We start from the raw sequence: 14302 nt of genomic DNA on the forward strand, positions 1-14302 counted from the left end.
CGATCAATACGAAACATTCCGAGTCTGCATCAAATGACTGTCTCACACAAATCATGTAAGATGTTTTAAGGAAATTTTCACATGATCATCTTTTGACTCATTATTTAGTTTTCAACAAATAAATTGTTTCCAACTAAACTCGTGAAGAATAATTATGAACGAAACTAAAGCAAAAACATTTCCAACACATATTTCGAGAAAGATATTAGCGAGTTAAACTCAACTCGAAATATCAAATGTATATAATGTAAAAGTATATATAGCTATACGAGTTAGTCTCATTAAGAGATAGAATATAATAGACTTCTGAGTGATAGATAAGTTTTAGTCTCCACATACCTTTTGTTGATGAAGTTCCTCCAAGCTCTCCTCAGTAGATCTTCGTCTTCAATCGACGAACGCTGTGAAGTTTAAAGCTCAACTACACATTCTATCCTAATCCGAGACATATCTATAAGTATATTAAAAGTCAAGACTTATAGTTTTGGTCACCTAAACTTGACAAACAAGCTTGAGATAGCAACGGTTGCGAGTTTGACCGAGCAATGCTCTAACAAATTGTCAACCTAACTTCTGGGTGTTACTTATATACGAAAAACACCGAATGGAATTTTTTTTTTTAAAATTTAAAACTTAAAATAGAAAAGAAAAAAATCAAAAATAAATATTTTATAAAAGATAAGTGCAGATTTACCATTTTAAAGATCAAATAGACTTTGTACTTTTACTATTCAGTGACCAAATTTTAACTTATTTATCGGAACACAAAAGATTCGTGTATGCTCCAAAACACGGTTCTAAAAGATACTCCATCCATCTGGGTTTGCTTGATAAATTTAAGGTTTTGCTAAAATATTAAGTAATTGAAATTGTTTTCACATAGATCATCAATCTCTCAAATTTCTTGTTTAATATATTAGTTTTTATATCCTAATTTTTGATTTTTTTCTTGATATTAAGAGAAAATATGAAAATTTTCTGACACACTTTGTTTAAAAAAACCTATCATATCAACTAAACCCGATTGATGCCCAACTTGGAGTTGTAGAAGTCTTTTTTTTTTCTTTTGATCGGTAAAGAAAAGATCGCATAGATTAAAAAAGAGGGATTATAAAGATTATACCACCCTAAGCTGTTACAAAGGAAAAATAAAAACAAACCAAGAAAGCAACAGACTGCCAACTCAGTTTGGTTCAAAGTAAATTTTGTTCCAGTTTTGCATTACATCAATAGCAGTAAGAGAATCAAAGTCTTTGATAGCAAGAGCCCAGGAGAATAAGCAATAAATAGCTTTCTGAACCACTGACTTGGCAGTGCATATCTTGTCAGTGAACACCCTAGGATTCCGCTCTTTCCAAATACACCAAAAAACTGCAGTTGGGATTAAGTTACACACAATAGTGCTAGCTTTGTTATGTTGCAGAAGAGTCCAAGTATGTAAAACTTCAGTTGCAGACATTGGCATAGAAAAAACCAGTTCAAATTACTGATAAAAACCTCCCAAACTTCTCTAGGAAAACTGCAATGGAGTAGCAGATGAGAGCAAGATTCATATTCATTGCAGAATAAACAACCCTCTGGCACATAAACGCCTCTTCTTATTAAGAAATCTCTGGTAGCTAGCATGTTGTGAACAATTAACCAAAGGAAGAATCCAGTTTTTGGAGGGCATTTTAGTTTCCAAATATGAGCAAAAATAAAGTCTATTGGAGCTGCAACATCATCCATAATCAAGCTTTCATATAAAGATTTTACTGAGAATCTGGCATTGTATGTTAAACCCCGCTGCAACTCATCATCTGCACTAAGATTGTATTTGCCAGCAACTAGATCAGCAGTAACCGAAGAGAGCTCCAGTTTAGCAGCATCATTCATTCTGTTAGGAAGATGTAAGTTCCAAGTAATTGAGCCTTCTAAAACAATTCCAACATCTGCCACTAAAATTTTTTTGGATCTTGAAACAACATAAAGGTTAGGATAACAAATCTTTATAGAAGAGTTATATAGCCAGTTATCATCTCAAAATCTTACTTGCTTACCATTGTTTACGTTGAACTTGACATTTTTGATGAAAGCAGAATTATACTTCATAATGGCTCTCCAAACCACATCACCCACACCATATTTTTCAACTACAAGAGACTTCCACATAGAATCATCCTCAGTTACAAATGAATATTTTTAATGTTAAGCCCACCAATTTTTTTTCTCCTGCATAAGACATTCCACTTAATTGGATGTATCTTCTTTCTACCTTTATTGTCATGCCATAAGAAATCCCTCTTGATTTTTCCCAACCTCCTTATAACTGAAATTGACATTTCATACAAAGACATGTAATAAACTGGAAGAGTAGCTAAAACACTATTAGTTAGAGTTAGCTTACCAACACTATTACTTAGAGTTGTAGAAGTCTTAATTAATGGTCAAAAGCTGAGTCTGCACTTCTGGTTGAGAACATCTTTCAGTTAGGATAAATCATGCTCAAGAATTTCATGGACTTCCTTTAGAACCATAGTTCAACAAATTTTATCCTGTTGATAGGCTAGTAGTCCATTTATCGATTAACAACTATAAACAAAACAATATACTTTTTCTTTTTTATTCTTGAGGAGTTCTTTTTATTCATCTTACCAATATTTTTCCCCCCCTCTAATTTTTCTTTTGTTTATGGGAAAAATAAGCATATGTCTTAGGGACACTTTCATTTTACCCCCAATGTCTCTATTTCGTCTTGTAGCTTGTCGAGCGCAAATCGCTTTCATGTGTTGCACCTACCAGCTCTCTAGACCTATTCTGCCCACTTTGATCAAATTATGAATCCAACTCCCAACCTCCCTCTATCACAACCCACCTCAAGATATATATGGTACACCACTGAAACCTTAGGACTTCCTCGCCCAGGCGTTCCATGTTGCAATTAGGGCTGCACAACGGGTAGGGTGGGTAGGATATGGCCTATACCCGCAACCCTACCCGTTTATTGGCGGTTAAGAAAATCTTTACCCGTCACCTTACCCGCCAAATAGTGGATAGGGTAGGATACTGTTAAAAAACTGGCGGGTAAAGTCGAGTTGGCGGATATGGGTAGGATATGATATGTGCACCCCTAGTAGGAATTGCTCGAAGACCAGTAGGATAGGATAATTTCGAACTTTACCCGCCATCCTACCCGTTTATTGGCGGTTAAGAAAATCTTCACCCGCCACCCTACCCGCCAAATAGTGGATAGGATAGGATACAGTTAAAAACTGGCGGATAGGGTAGGATTGGCGGGTATGGATAGGATATGTGCACCCCTAGTTGCAATTGCATCAAAAAAACAGGCCTTAAAATGCCGTTCTCTTAAAATCACCCCTTGGTTTATTTTACTACCTGGGCCTCAAAGGAAAATGTAGAGAACAATATATGAGTGAAGTTCTAGACTACTAGAATTGTATTCAAAGTTTCACTGTGATTCAAGCGCTTGTGTAAATGCATACCTCAACAGTCCACATAGTTGTCGTAATATTTGTAGACAATGTCTCAATTGACTTGGTCTCTAAATTTAAATTATTAGAGTAGAAATTTGCAGTGGAAGTATCAACCATGATGAATCCCATGACCATGTCTTTATGGATAAAACTTTAACCAACTAGGAACCTGCCATGCAAATTTCGTGATTGACTTTCACTTTTGAGTCTTATTCTATTCGATTCAATATCATGAAACCTAACTAAATATATACGCATAGTCACATAAGGATCCACTTAGATCTCCCTCTCTGTTTCCTTCATTTTGTTCAGTGTAAATATTAAAAATGGCATTCTTAACTTCGACTCAAATTATTGATGCCGCTCTCCGCTGTGATGGGCCTCATTCACTATCCTACAAACACGACAATCTCAAATGGCTAATTCGACAACACTTTCTGTCTCTGTAAAACAATTTTCCGTCTCTCAAACCTTCCATTGATACCTTCACATACAACGAGGTAACCACTGTCAAACTTCTGGTTGCAACCGGCTATTTTCCCGTGTCTCCTAATATTCATCTCGCCATATGGATCCATGAGAGTTATCCCTTTGTTGCACCTTTTGTGCTTCTTTCATCAGCTTCGACCTCCAAAACTTCTCACGCCCACCCTTTTGTTTCTCCTTTGGGGGAGGTTTTCATCCCTTACCTGCATTTATGGAATCACCCGCAATCCAATCTCTTAGACTTAGCACGCAGCCTGGTTCACATATTCAATTACCAGCATCCTTTTGCTCCACTAGAACCTCCTAGGCCTAGATTTATAGATACTTCTCTGGTCTCAAAGATGGAGGCACTCAACTTTCTCTATATTGCTCTTCACCGCGACATCATAGCGTCAACTGAAAAGGCGAATGATGATATTGATTCTCTGTCTAGCTTGCAGGCTGAGCTTGTTCGCCGAGAGGAGATTCTGAACATTGAGTTGGGAGAATCTAGATACGAAAGATTGTGCTTGATGGAAACGGTGCGAGATTTGGCTTTTGAAGCAGATGTACTAATGAATTGGTTGAGAGTTAACGATCATAGAAATTCTCAAAACAATATAGCCAACGATAGTATTGAAGACGCATTTGAAGCTGCTGACGAGGAGTCCAATCAAATCCTAAATCTCTCATCTGAAGACAAAGCCATTGGAGATCTGTTATATGTGCTAGAAACCGCACTGCAACAAGGAGTAGTACCCTTTGACAAGTATCTAAAGCACGTTAGAACCCTGTCAAGGGAGCAATTCTTTCTTAGAGCTAAGATAGTGAAACTAAGAGGCTCAGACATGCTTTATCAGTTAGATGAGCCTTAATTACGGGAATGTTACCTAATGTTTCTAAGTCCTTAGTTTGTAAGAGGAAATATTTCAGCTTTGTTTTCTGTTATTGTCCGAAGTAAGCAAAGAGGAAGTGATTTTTCTGCATATAGGGTCAAGATTATTGATATCAACAACAACGTCTTATTCAGATGAAATTATTGAATGTTCAAACTTCATTAGTCAAACCAAAATAAACAAATCTCATGGTTATCTAAATTCATCCCTTTATTTTTATATATTTTGGTCAGCAACATCGTTTGGAGGACTAACTAAAAATTGTCACGGAGAAAACAATGTAGGAATAATTGTCTTTGTGAGGATCAATTATTCAAGAAACCCAGTGTACTCCAATTTTCAAAATGCTCACTCATTATGTGGTACAGGACTATAGGAGATATGGAATGACGTCCAACATTGCCATTATAGCACAAAATCAGGCTAGACAAGAACATGCGGTCAATAACAGTAAGTAATCGATCCAGGCGTTACCGGACACAGAATGACAAATAATGTCTCATTGAGAAATATCAGATAAAATAAGAAGAAAATCTTGTATTAATTATTATCAATATTACAAAGAAGAACTGATGTCTCAGACAGACATCTTTAATACACTAAAGGACTTTATTGACCAATAGCTAAAGACCTTGACTAGACAGTCAAGTCAAACTGACTTGACCAGAGATTTGACTTGACAGAATATATTTCTTAACAGCCCCCTCAAGTTGATACAGGCAGCCACAGTAGAAACTTGACAAAGAAAGAAAATAAAACACAAGTCAAGGAAAGTTACAGTATTTACTGAAAAGCTAAACCAGAGAACAATACAAAGTTATTGTCAGCAGAGAGTTCTTCTTCACAAGCAATACATGAAGAATGCTGACACTCAAGATCTTCAACAGCAGCACTTGAAGTATCTCCAAAAATTGATGAAGCAATGAAAAAAAATAGGTGAACACAGTCCTTTAGTGAACAAATCAACAATCTGGTTTTCTGAAGAAATATGATGAACCTTGATAAATCCTTTGAGTACCCGATCTCTGGCCACATGATACTGAACTTCTATGTGTTTGGCCCTGGCATGAAACACAGGATTAGAAGCTAAACAAATTGCAGATGTATTATCACAAAACACCTGCATTGACAAATTAACTGAAGTATGCAATTCCTTAAAAACATTTGACAGCCATTCTAACTCAGAAGCAGCCGCAGATAAGCGTTTATACTCTGCCTCAGCAGAAGACCTAGAAACAGTTGGTTGCTTCTTGCTAGACCAACAAATCAGAGAACTGCCTATAAAAACTGCATAATCAGATGTTGATCTCCTTGTATCAGGGCATCCAGCCCAATCAGAATCAATATAAGCCTTTACAGAAGAAAGATCACCTTTTCTTAGAGTAAGACCAAGACCAATAGTGCCCTTTAGATATCTTAAAATTCTTTTGACTAACAAGAAATGAATGTCAGTTGGAGCATGCATGAACTGGGACACATAATTAAATCCAAAAGCAATATCTGGCCTAGTCATTGTTAAATACTGCAAACTACCAACTAATGTTCTGTATTCTGCTGGATTCTCTAACAAAACACCATTATGGATAGAAGCTCTAGATTCTTTAACAACAGGAGTGTCACAAGGTTTACACTCAAGCATATTTGCTTTTGTAAGAAGTTACAGAGTATATTTCTTCCGTGTTAAAACTAAAGAATCTTCATTCTTTTGAGCTTCAATACCCAAGAAATAGCTCAAAACTGCTTCATTACAAACTCTTTACTTAAAGCTTGAACTAACTTTGCCATAAGAATATCAGAATTTCCAGTAAGTATAATATCATCCAAATACAAAAGCAGAATCATCATTTCAGAAGAAGAAGCATAAATGAACATTGAATAATCACATACTGATCTGATGAAGCCATATTGAAGTAAAAAATTACTAAACCTCTCAAACCAGGCTCTAGATGCCTGCTTAAGCCCATACAAGCTCTTCTTTAGTTTACACACATGATTAGGAAACTCTGGATCCACAAAACCTTGTGGTTGAACCATATAAACATCTTCATTTAAGTATCCATGCAAAAATTCATTAGATACATCTAATTGCTGTATTTTTCAATTATTTGTAACAACTAATACCAGAACAATTCTTATTGTAGTGAATTTGACTACAGGACTAAAAGTTTCACTATAATGAACACCATCTTGTTGATTATATCCTAGTTCAACTAGTCTTGATTTAAACCTATCCACTGTACCATCTGGCTTAAGTTTAATTTTATACACCCATTTACAACCCAAAATGTTCATATAAGACTCAGGTTTAACTAAATCCCAAGTATCATTATCCTTTAAAGTTGTGTGTTCTTCCTTTATTGAGACCTGCCACTTAGGAATTTTCATTGCACTTTTAAAAGTTTTTGGCTTTGGTGGAGTAGCTAACAAAGAAGAAAAAGCAACAGGAATAGGATGTCTTACAGAATAATGCATGACATGATCTTGAAAAACTTTTGGTTTGACAATATATACCTCTCATAGACCTTGTCACAATTAGACTAAAAGGAGCAGTAGATGGTAAATTGGTAGATAAACCAGTGATGATAGGAGATAAAGAAGTATCAGTGTTATCAGTAGAAGAAGATGTAGAAGGAATATTAATAGTAGAATCTTTTGAGTAAAAGAACTCATGTTCTGAAAATACAACATTTCTTGAAATATGAACTTTCCTTGATACATGATCATAACATTTGTAACCTTTATGCAAAGGATTGTATTCTATAAAAACATATTTCACAGATTTTGGAGACAGTTTATCTGGTCTTGAATGACCAAGAAAAGGATAGCAAACAGTGCCAAAAACTCTCAAAAAACTATAATCAGGTAAAATATGATGAAGTACTTCAAAAGGAGATTTATTTTGTAAAATAGGAGTTGTGTTTATAAGATAAGTGGCAGTTAAGAAAGCATCATACCAAAAAGATTTAGGACAAGATGCATTGAAAAGTTAAGTATTTCCCATCTCAGTTATGTGCCTATGCTTTCTCTCTGCAATGCCATTTTGTTCAGGAGTTTTGGGACAAGAGATTCTCAAATTTATACCATTTGAAGTAAGATAAGCTCCTAGAGTACCTTTAACAAGTTCGCTAGCACCATCTGTTTGAGAATATTGTATTTTGTTGAAAACAAATTCTCAGTTAAATTTTTGAAATGAATGAAGCATTTTAAAACATCAGTTTTTAATTCCATTGGATAAATCCAATGAAATCTACTGAAATCATCTATGAACAGTATATAATATTTATAGCCTTGTAAAGAAGAAATTGGAGATGGACCCCATTCATCACAGTGAACAAGAGGCATGGGAGTAAGAGCATGAGATGGTGATAATTGAAAAGGAAATCTTTTGCTTTTATTAATTTGACAAGAATGACACAAGGAATGAGGTAACTTCGAAGACTGAACAAGATTATGCTTAGAGGAATGTAATTGATTTAAAACTTTTGTTGAAGGATGCCCTAATCATTATGCCAAATTTCAGGAGAAGCATGAATAGCAGACAAAACATGATGTAAAACAGAGGAAGAAATAAGATAAAGATTGTTAAATATTCTACCCTTAGACAAAAGTGCATCAGTGGACAAGTCTGTAATCTCATAACCTGAAGGATCCAATCTAAAATAACATTTGTTATCAGAAGTAAACTGTCCAACTGACAATAAGTTATGTTGCATATCAGGCACATGAAGTATATTCTTCAATTAAAAACTAGTATGTTGAGTATGTAAACTAGAATTTCCAGTTAAAGCAATGGACAAGGAATTACCATTGCCAATCCTGACTGCATCTGTGCCTTTGTAATTAGAAGGATTCTGCAATAATGATGAATTTCCAGTCATATGAGCTGATGCTCCAGAATCTGACAGCCACAATGGTGAACTTGATGGATCATCATTAATGTGAATTGAATTTGTATGCTGGCTAGCAAAATATTGAGGAGTAGTAGAAGTAGAAGCTCCATTATCTGTTTGTTGAGCTTCAGAAACACCAACAAAACCAGAATTTGGTGGAGGATAGTATCTAAAATGACACCTACTTGCATAATGACCCTTTTTTCTGCAAATTTGACAGTCAACTTGAGATAGATCAATCCTTCTAGAATCACCAGTAGATGTAGAACCACTTCTTCTATCATTATTATTTTGTGAACCATATGAAGTATTACCATTCTGTCCATTTCTATTTCCATTTCCTTTACCATGAGGATATTGTGGACCATTCCTTTTCTTATATCCATTAGTATTTGGTTGATAACCAGTGCTTGAACTAGCATTTCCACTCTTAGCATAAAGACCTAAACTATTTTTAGAGTTAAAAACTGACATAGCATCTTTTTGATCAGATAACCATTGTTCACGTGTAAGTAATCTAGCCTTTAATTCACCAAAAGAATATGGAGTATCTCTATTCTAAACTGAGACAACAAAATTGTCATACTCCCTTCCCAAACCATTAACACATGCATTATTAAATCAGTTTCATTAACTTTTTCACCAATGGTAGCTAAAAAATCCGCAATTGTCTTAATCTTCTGTAAATGCACCAAGATATGTAAATTTTCTTTTCTAATGCCAAACAATTGTGCTCTCAACATATTCTTACGTGCCTTATACTGAGTCTTGAAGCAAGATTCAAGATATTCCCATATTTATCTTGTTGTTGTGAGACCGAGAACATCACCAGAAACAACAGATCTAAACGTAGATTTTAAACAATTAACTACAAACCTATCCATTTTTATCCAATGAATCCATCTTGGATTTAAACTAAGAACTCCATTAATCATTATACTTTCCTCTGGTGCTTGAATTTCACCATTAACATGACCATAGAGGTCAGTTATAATTAAAATGGACTCAAATTGATCACACCATAGTATAAAATTTGTATTATCTAACTTCAATGATACAAAATTTGAGATGTTGGTGAAAGAAAGAGTAAAGTTGACGAATTACCATCTGATGTTTGTGCAGCGGAATACACTGTTGTAGTAGTTACTTCAAGATTTGGATTCAAACGATTGCTTTTACGAACCATAAAATTGTATGCCCAAGAATGATAACACCAGAATCAAGATTCAGAAGATCTTGATTAAAAAATTATTGAACAAAAGTTGTTTCTGATGTGAATAACAATTGAATTTAAAACAGAATTTAGATCTAAGAAATCGGCTGTAAAAATTATTAGAAAGGTATTAAGCTGTTGTTGTTGTTGTTGATGATTGTTGTGTTAAAAGTTTTGAAGTTGGGTTTTGGATCTATACCTAACTGATACCATGAGAAATATCAGATGAAATAAGAAGAAAACCTTGTATTGATTATTATCAAAATTACAAAGAAGAACTATTGTCTCAGAAAACTTTAATACACTAATTATTACAGGACTTTATTGACCAATAGCTAAAGACCTTGACTAGACAGTCAAGTCAAACTGACTTGACCAGAGACTTGACTTGACAGAATATATTTCTTAACACTCATGTCTTGATGTTTCATTGGTATATGAAAACACTGTCAAGTGTCAAATTAACAACACAATGTCCTAAAAATAACTTCATAGGGTCCGGTGACTTCCTTCAGTCCCAAGTTCATTCTCATGTACTGATGACAATATCGAGTAAAAATGGTGGCCTAATATATTTCTATCGGCCCCCATTGGGGATGATTTGACTAATAAGTACTTTCCAAATAACCATTGTACTAACTCTAGTAAGGATTCCTGGATATGAAGAGGGATTTGTCAAGGGCTAGAAACTGTTAAAATCTCTGTTGCTGCGAAGTGAGTAGCTGTACTGAATTTGGGGATGGTTTGACTAATAAGTACTTTCCAAATAACCATTACTAACTCTAGTAAGGGTTCCTGGATATGAAAAGGGATTTGTCAAGGGCTAGAAACTGTTAAAATCTTTGTTGCTGCGAAGTGAGTAGCGGTACTGAATTTGAAAACAGTAAATCAGCTTATAGATCATTATTATAAGATAACAAAAACTGCGATTTGGACAAATTGAATGCCCTTTACTGCTTACCAGTTTCGATATCTATTGATAGTCAGGATAAACTAGATGGAGCCCATGTATGTCCTAATGGGCTTTTGAATGTTAAATCTGCTTAGGTTTATTCCTATGCACATGTCATAAAAAACCTGTTTGGCATACCAGATTACCTGGTAGCATGGCAAACGAGTTGCGTCGCTATGGGAAAACCACGGAGCGACAGAGTTTCTAGAAAACAACATTGACAATATCAATATCGCCAGCGTTACCATTAATATCGCTCGTTATTGAGTCTAGCACCAACGACTAGATCTTTATCGCCTATAAATAGGTAATTTTCAAACTCAAAACTTACCCCAAATTGTTTGTGTAAAAAGTTTTCTCTATTTCTCTCTTTCTAAATCTAATTTTTCTATTTCTCTCTTTCTCAATCTAATTTTCTCAAATGACACAATTTCAAACCCAACTTGATTCGGCAACATAACTTGATTTTTCTGGAGTAGCGCTTGAAGGTGCCATTAAGAAGATATGTGATAGTTATAAAGAAATAGGTAAGAAGCAAAGAAGTTTTCAAGTTTTGGATATTAACCAAGTCAAAAGCGCAACTAAGAAAATGGAAAGAAAAGTTCAAGGCAAGGAAAATCAAGGCAAAGCAAATTTGAAGCCAAAGAAGAAGATAAACAAAGGAAACTCCGTTCATGAGCGCATTGATTGGAAGTTTGGTGAAATGAAGAAGATTAACAAGATGAAGAACATTGTCCCAAATTTTTATTTTTAAAGTTTATATTCAAATTATTATTGTCAGTTTTATGTCTTGTAAAATGACCATTAATGATTAATTCGAAGTTCAATGAATTTGAAAATTTGACTCGTATTGTTGAAAATTAATCAAATCTTACATTTTAATTAGAGATATATTTTTGTTTTTTTGTTTAAACTAAAATAAAACAAGTTGTAAAACTTAATGACTTAAGTGGACAATTAAGAAATTAAAACATAAATAGTGGATTATATTTTGGCAACCCTCTTAAAATCTCCAAACAACTTCCAAATTGGAAGTCTTTTCCGTAGATGCGACGATATTCCACACGACACTCTTGTTCATGTTCGATCATGGTTTCACCACCCCTCAAGTTCTGACCTTCTTGTTGAAGTAAAACAAGATACTTACTAATTTTCGTATTCAATACAGTGAAGCGATGAGACAACACTGAAACATCATTGTTGGGGTTCATTGTTTGTTCTTGAAATTTTCTAAATATCATTTTCAAAAAAAATTGGTGACGGGATTCTTCTCCGAATATGGTCTCAGTACAAAAAACGTAATTCCTGCAAATACTTTCATCTTCCTCAGTAGTTTTGGTGATCGCCTCCTAATTCGACTTGGCACGACTAAAGACTCTTTGATTTTCGGCAGCATGTTGGTTTGCTATGAATTCAGTCATGTTCATATTATCAGACATGCTCTTTGAGGAATTGGAAGAGTGATAAAAAGAATTGGAGATTGAGAAATTCTAGAGAGATTTAGAAATTCTCGTGTGAGTTGAAATGAGTTTGAAATTGGGTATTCATAGAGGGGGAAAATGGTAGCCGTTGGATGAGGAACTGATAAGCGATGTTCAAGTCAGCGAGCGATAACTTAACTAATGCTAGCGCTGGAATGACCAATGAGCGATATTTAGACCATCTAGCAATAGATGTACACTCTATCGCTCGCTGGAAAGTCTGTTGTGTATTCCTATATGTTATATTTGACATATAGGCATATATATTTGGTACTTTGGCATACCCATAGTGGGTGCATATATGGAAAAATTTGATGATTTCCATGTGCATAAGAATAGGCCTTATAAGGTCATCAATGATACTAATATCTTTAATCTTAGTCATTTCTAGAAAACAAGACTCCCTCCAAAATTCCTACACTTTATATTGAAATGTTTCACTTGTTATAAGTAGGCAAGCTAGACATCCACCACATTGATAATATATGATGAAAAGACTAGGGTACCCAAATACACCACAATCTTTAAAATATCCACCTATAAGTCCTCTTACTGAAAGTGATGGACTAAGTCGAGACAATACGACAAATCGGTATTCACACTTTGTGTGATCGTCTATGGATACGAGATCGAGACAATACAACGATCAAAGTTTGATTGCTTGATAATAGGTTCGGACTTAACCAAACTCTATAGGATCACTATCAAGTAATACTGAGTTAACCTTTGTGTATTTTACTTTTAATTATAATAAACAATTATAATTGCGGAAATAGAAAAGTAAAAGACACAGCAAGATTTTGTTGATGAGGAAACCGAAAATGCAGAAAAATCCCGGGACCTAGTCCAGAATTGAATACTCTTAGAATTAAGCCTCTATACAAAATCCAAACCAACTTCGTATAGTTGAGACCAAGCAACTAAACCTAGTTCACTTAGTTTTTTCAGTATCCCTGTGCTTCCGACATTCAATAAGTGCACGCACTGGAATAATTCATTTGGATCGTACTCCAAACAGTAAAGAAACAGTAAATCTGTTCGGTAACAACTCTATTGATTCTTTCCAGATAAAGATATCTCAAGTCATATGCAAAGGATCTTCCGTTTAAACTAATAAAATCCTTTTCCTGGTTAGATTAATCCAATCTTTATTACCTAAGTAATAAGATTCGGATTTGTAACGATCAAAATAGATCTCAAGAGAACTATTAGGTATTACCGATCTCACGCAACTAATCAATCAAATAAATCTGATTCTAGTTGGATCCCATCCAATCAAGGTTTGTGCTACACAAAGATATGAGAAACCAATAAGAAATCTTCTTCGCCTTCAAATCTTCTTTAATCTTCAATTAAACTGCACAACACCACTTGAATCTCTTGTGATCAATCACACACAGAACTGAGTCTGTTAACAATGGATTATCACAAGATGTCTTTAGATCTACAAACAGTTCTAAATATCTCGTCGACACTTCGATCTAGTTTGAGCGAATCTTATATCAGAAGAGAAGATTCTCAAGAATAAACAAACTAGGTGCAATCAAAGTTCAACAACCGTTAGTCAATCAAATCAATCGAAAACTAATAAACTGCAATTATCTAGTTTCCCACCAACGGTACTCGTAGAGCTTCTTGATCCCACAAAAGTCTTTAAACAAGCGGTCGTAAGAGATTTCGCCTAATTAGGGTACTTTCTTCTCCGGATAGACGGCTCCACCAGAAACAACAAAAAGATGACGTTTGCCTGGCTCTTAGGATAGTTTGCTAGAAATGCAAACTTAGGTATTTATAGACCAAGGATGTTTGGGCACCAAGGAATTTCCAAAACCGAATTATTCTCAAGATATGAAATAAATTCCCAAATCGGTTTTCATAATTCCTGGAAATGCTTTGTCCAATATTTTCCGAAATCTCTCAATAGAAAATCTC

General features: G+C 34.8%; 2 protein-coding genes across 2 annotated transcripts; one reads left to right on the forward strand and one right to left on the reverse strand.

The window, feature by feature from the left end:
• The first annotated feature begins 4300 nt into the window (after positions 1-4300).
• LOC113342440 (protein ELC-like) lies at positions 4301-4813 on the forward strand. Its single transcript, XM_026586992.1, has one exon. It carries the CDS (start codon positions 4301-4303, stop codon positions 4811-4813), a length of 513 nt encoding a protein of 170 aa, XP_026442777.1.
• Positions 4814-5617: 804 nt separating this feature from the next.
• Positions 5618-6473, reverse strand: LOC113342441 (uncharacterized mitochondrial protein AtMg00810-like). Its single transcript, XM_026586993.1, has 2 exons — positions 5853-6473; positions 5618-5782 (listed from the first exon to the last, which is right to left on the reverse strand). The coding sequence occupies exons 1-2, from the start codon at positions 6471-6473 to the stop codon at positions 5618-5620; spliced, it is 786 nt and encodes a 261-aa protein (XP_026442778.1).
• Positions 6474-14302: the final 7829 nt, after the last annotated feature.

Source organism: Papaver somniferum, unplaced genomic scaffold, assembly GCF_003573695.1.
Source record: "Papaver somniferum cultivar HN1 unplaced genomic scaffold, ASM357369v1 unplaced-scaffold_41, whole genome shotgun sequence".
Lineage (NCBI taxonomy): Eukaryota > Viridiplantae > Streptophyta > Magnoliopsida > Ranunculales > Papaveraceae > Papaver > Papaver somniferum.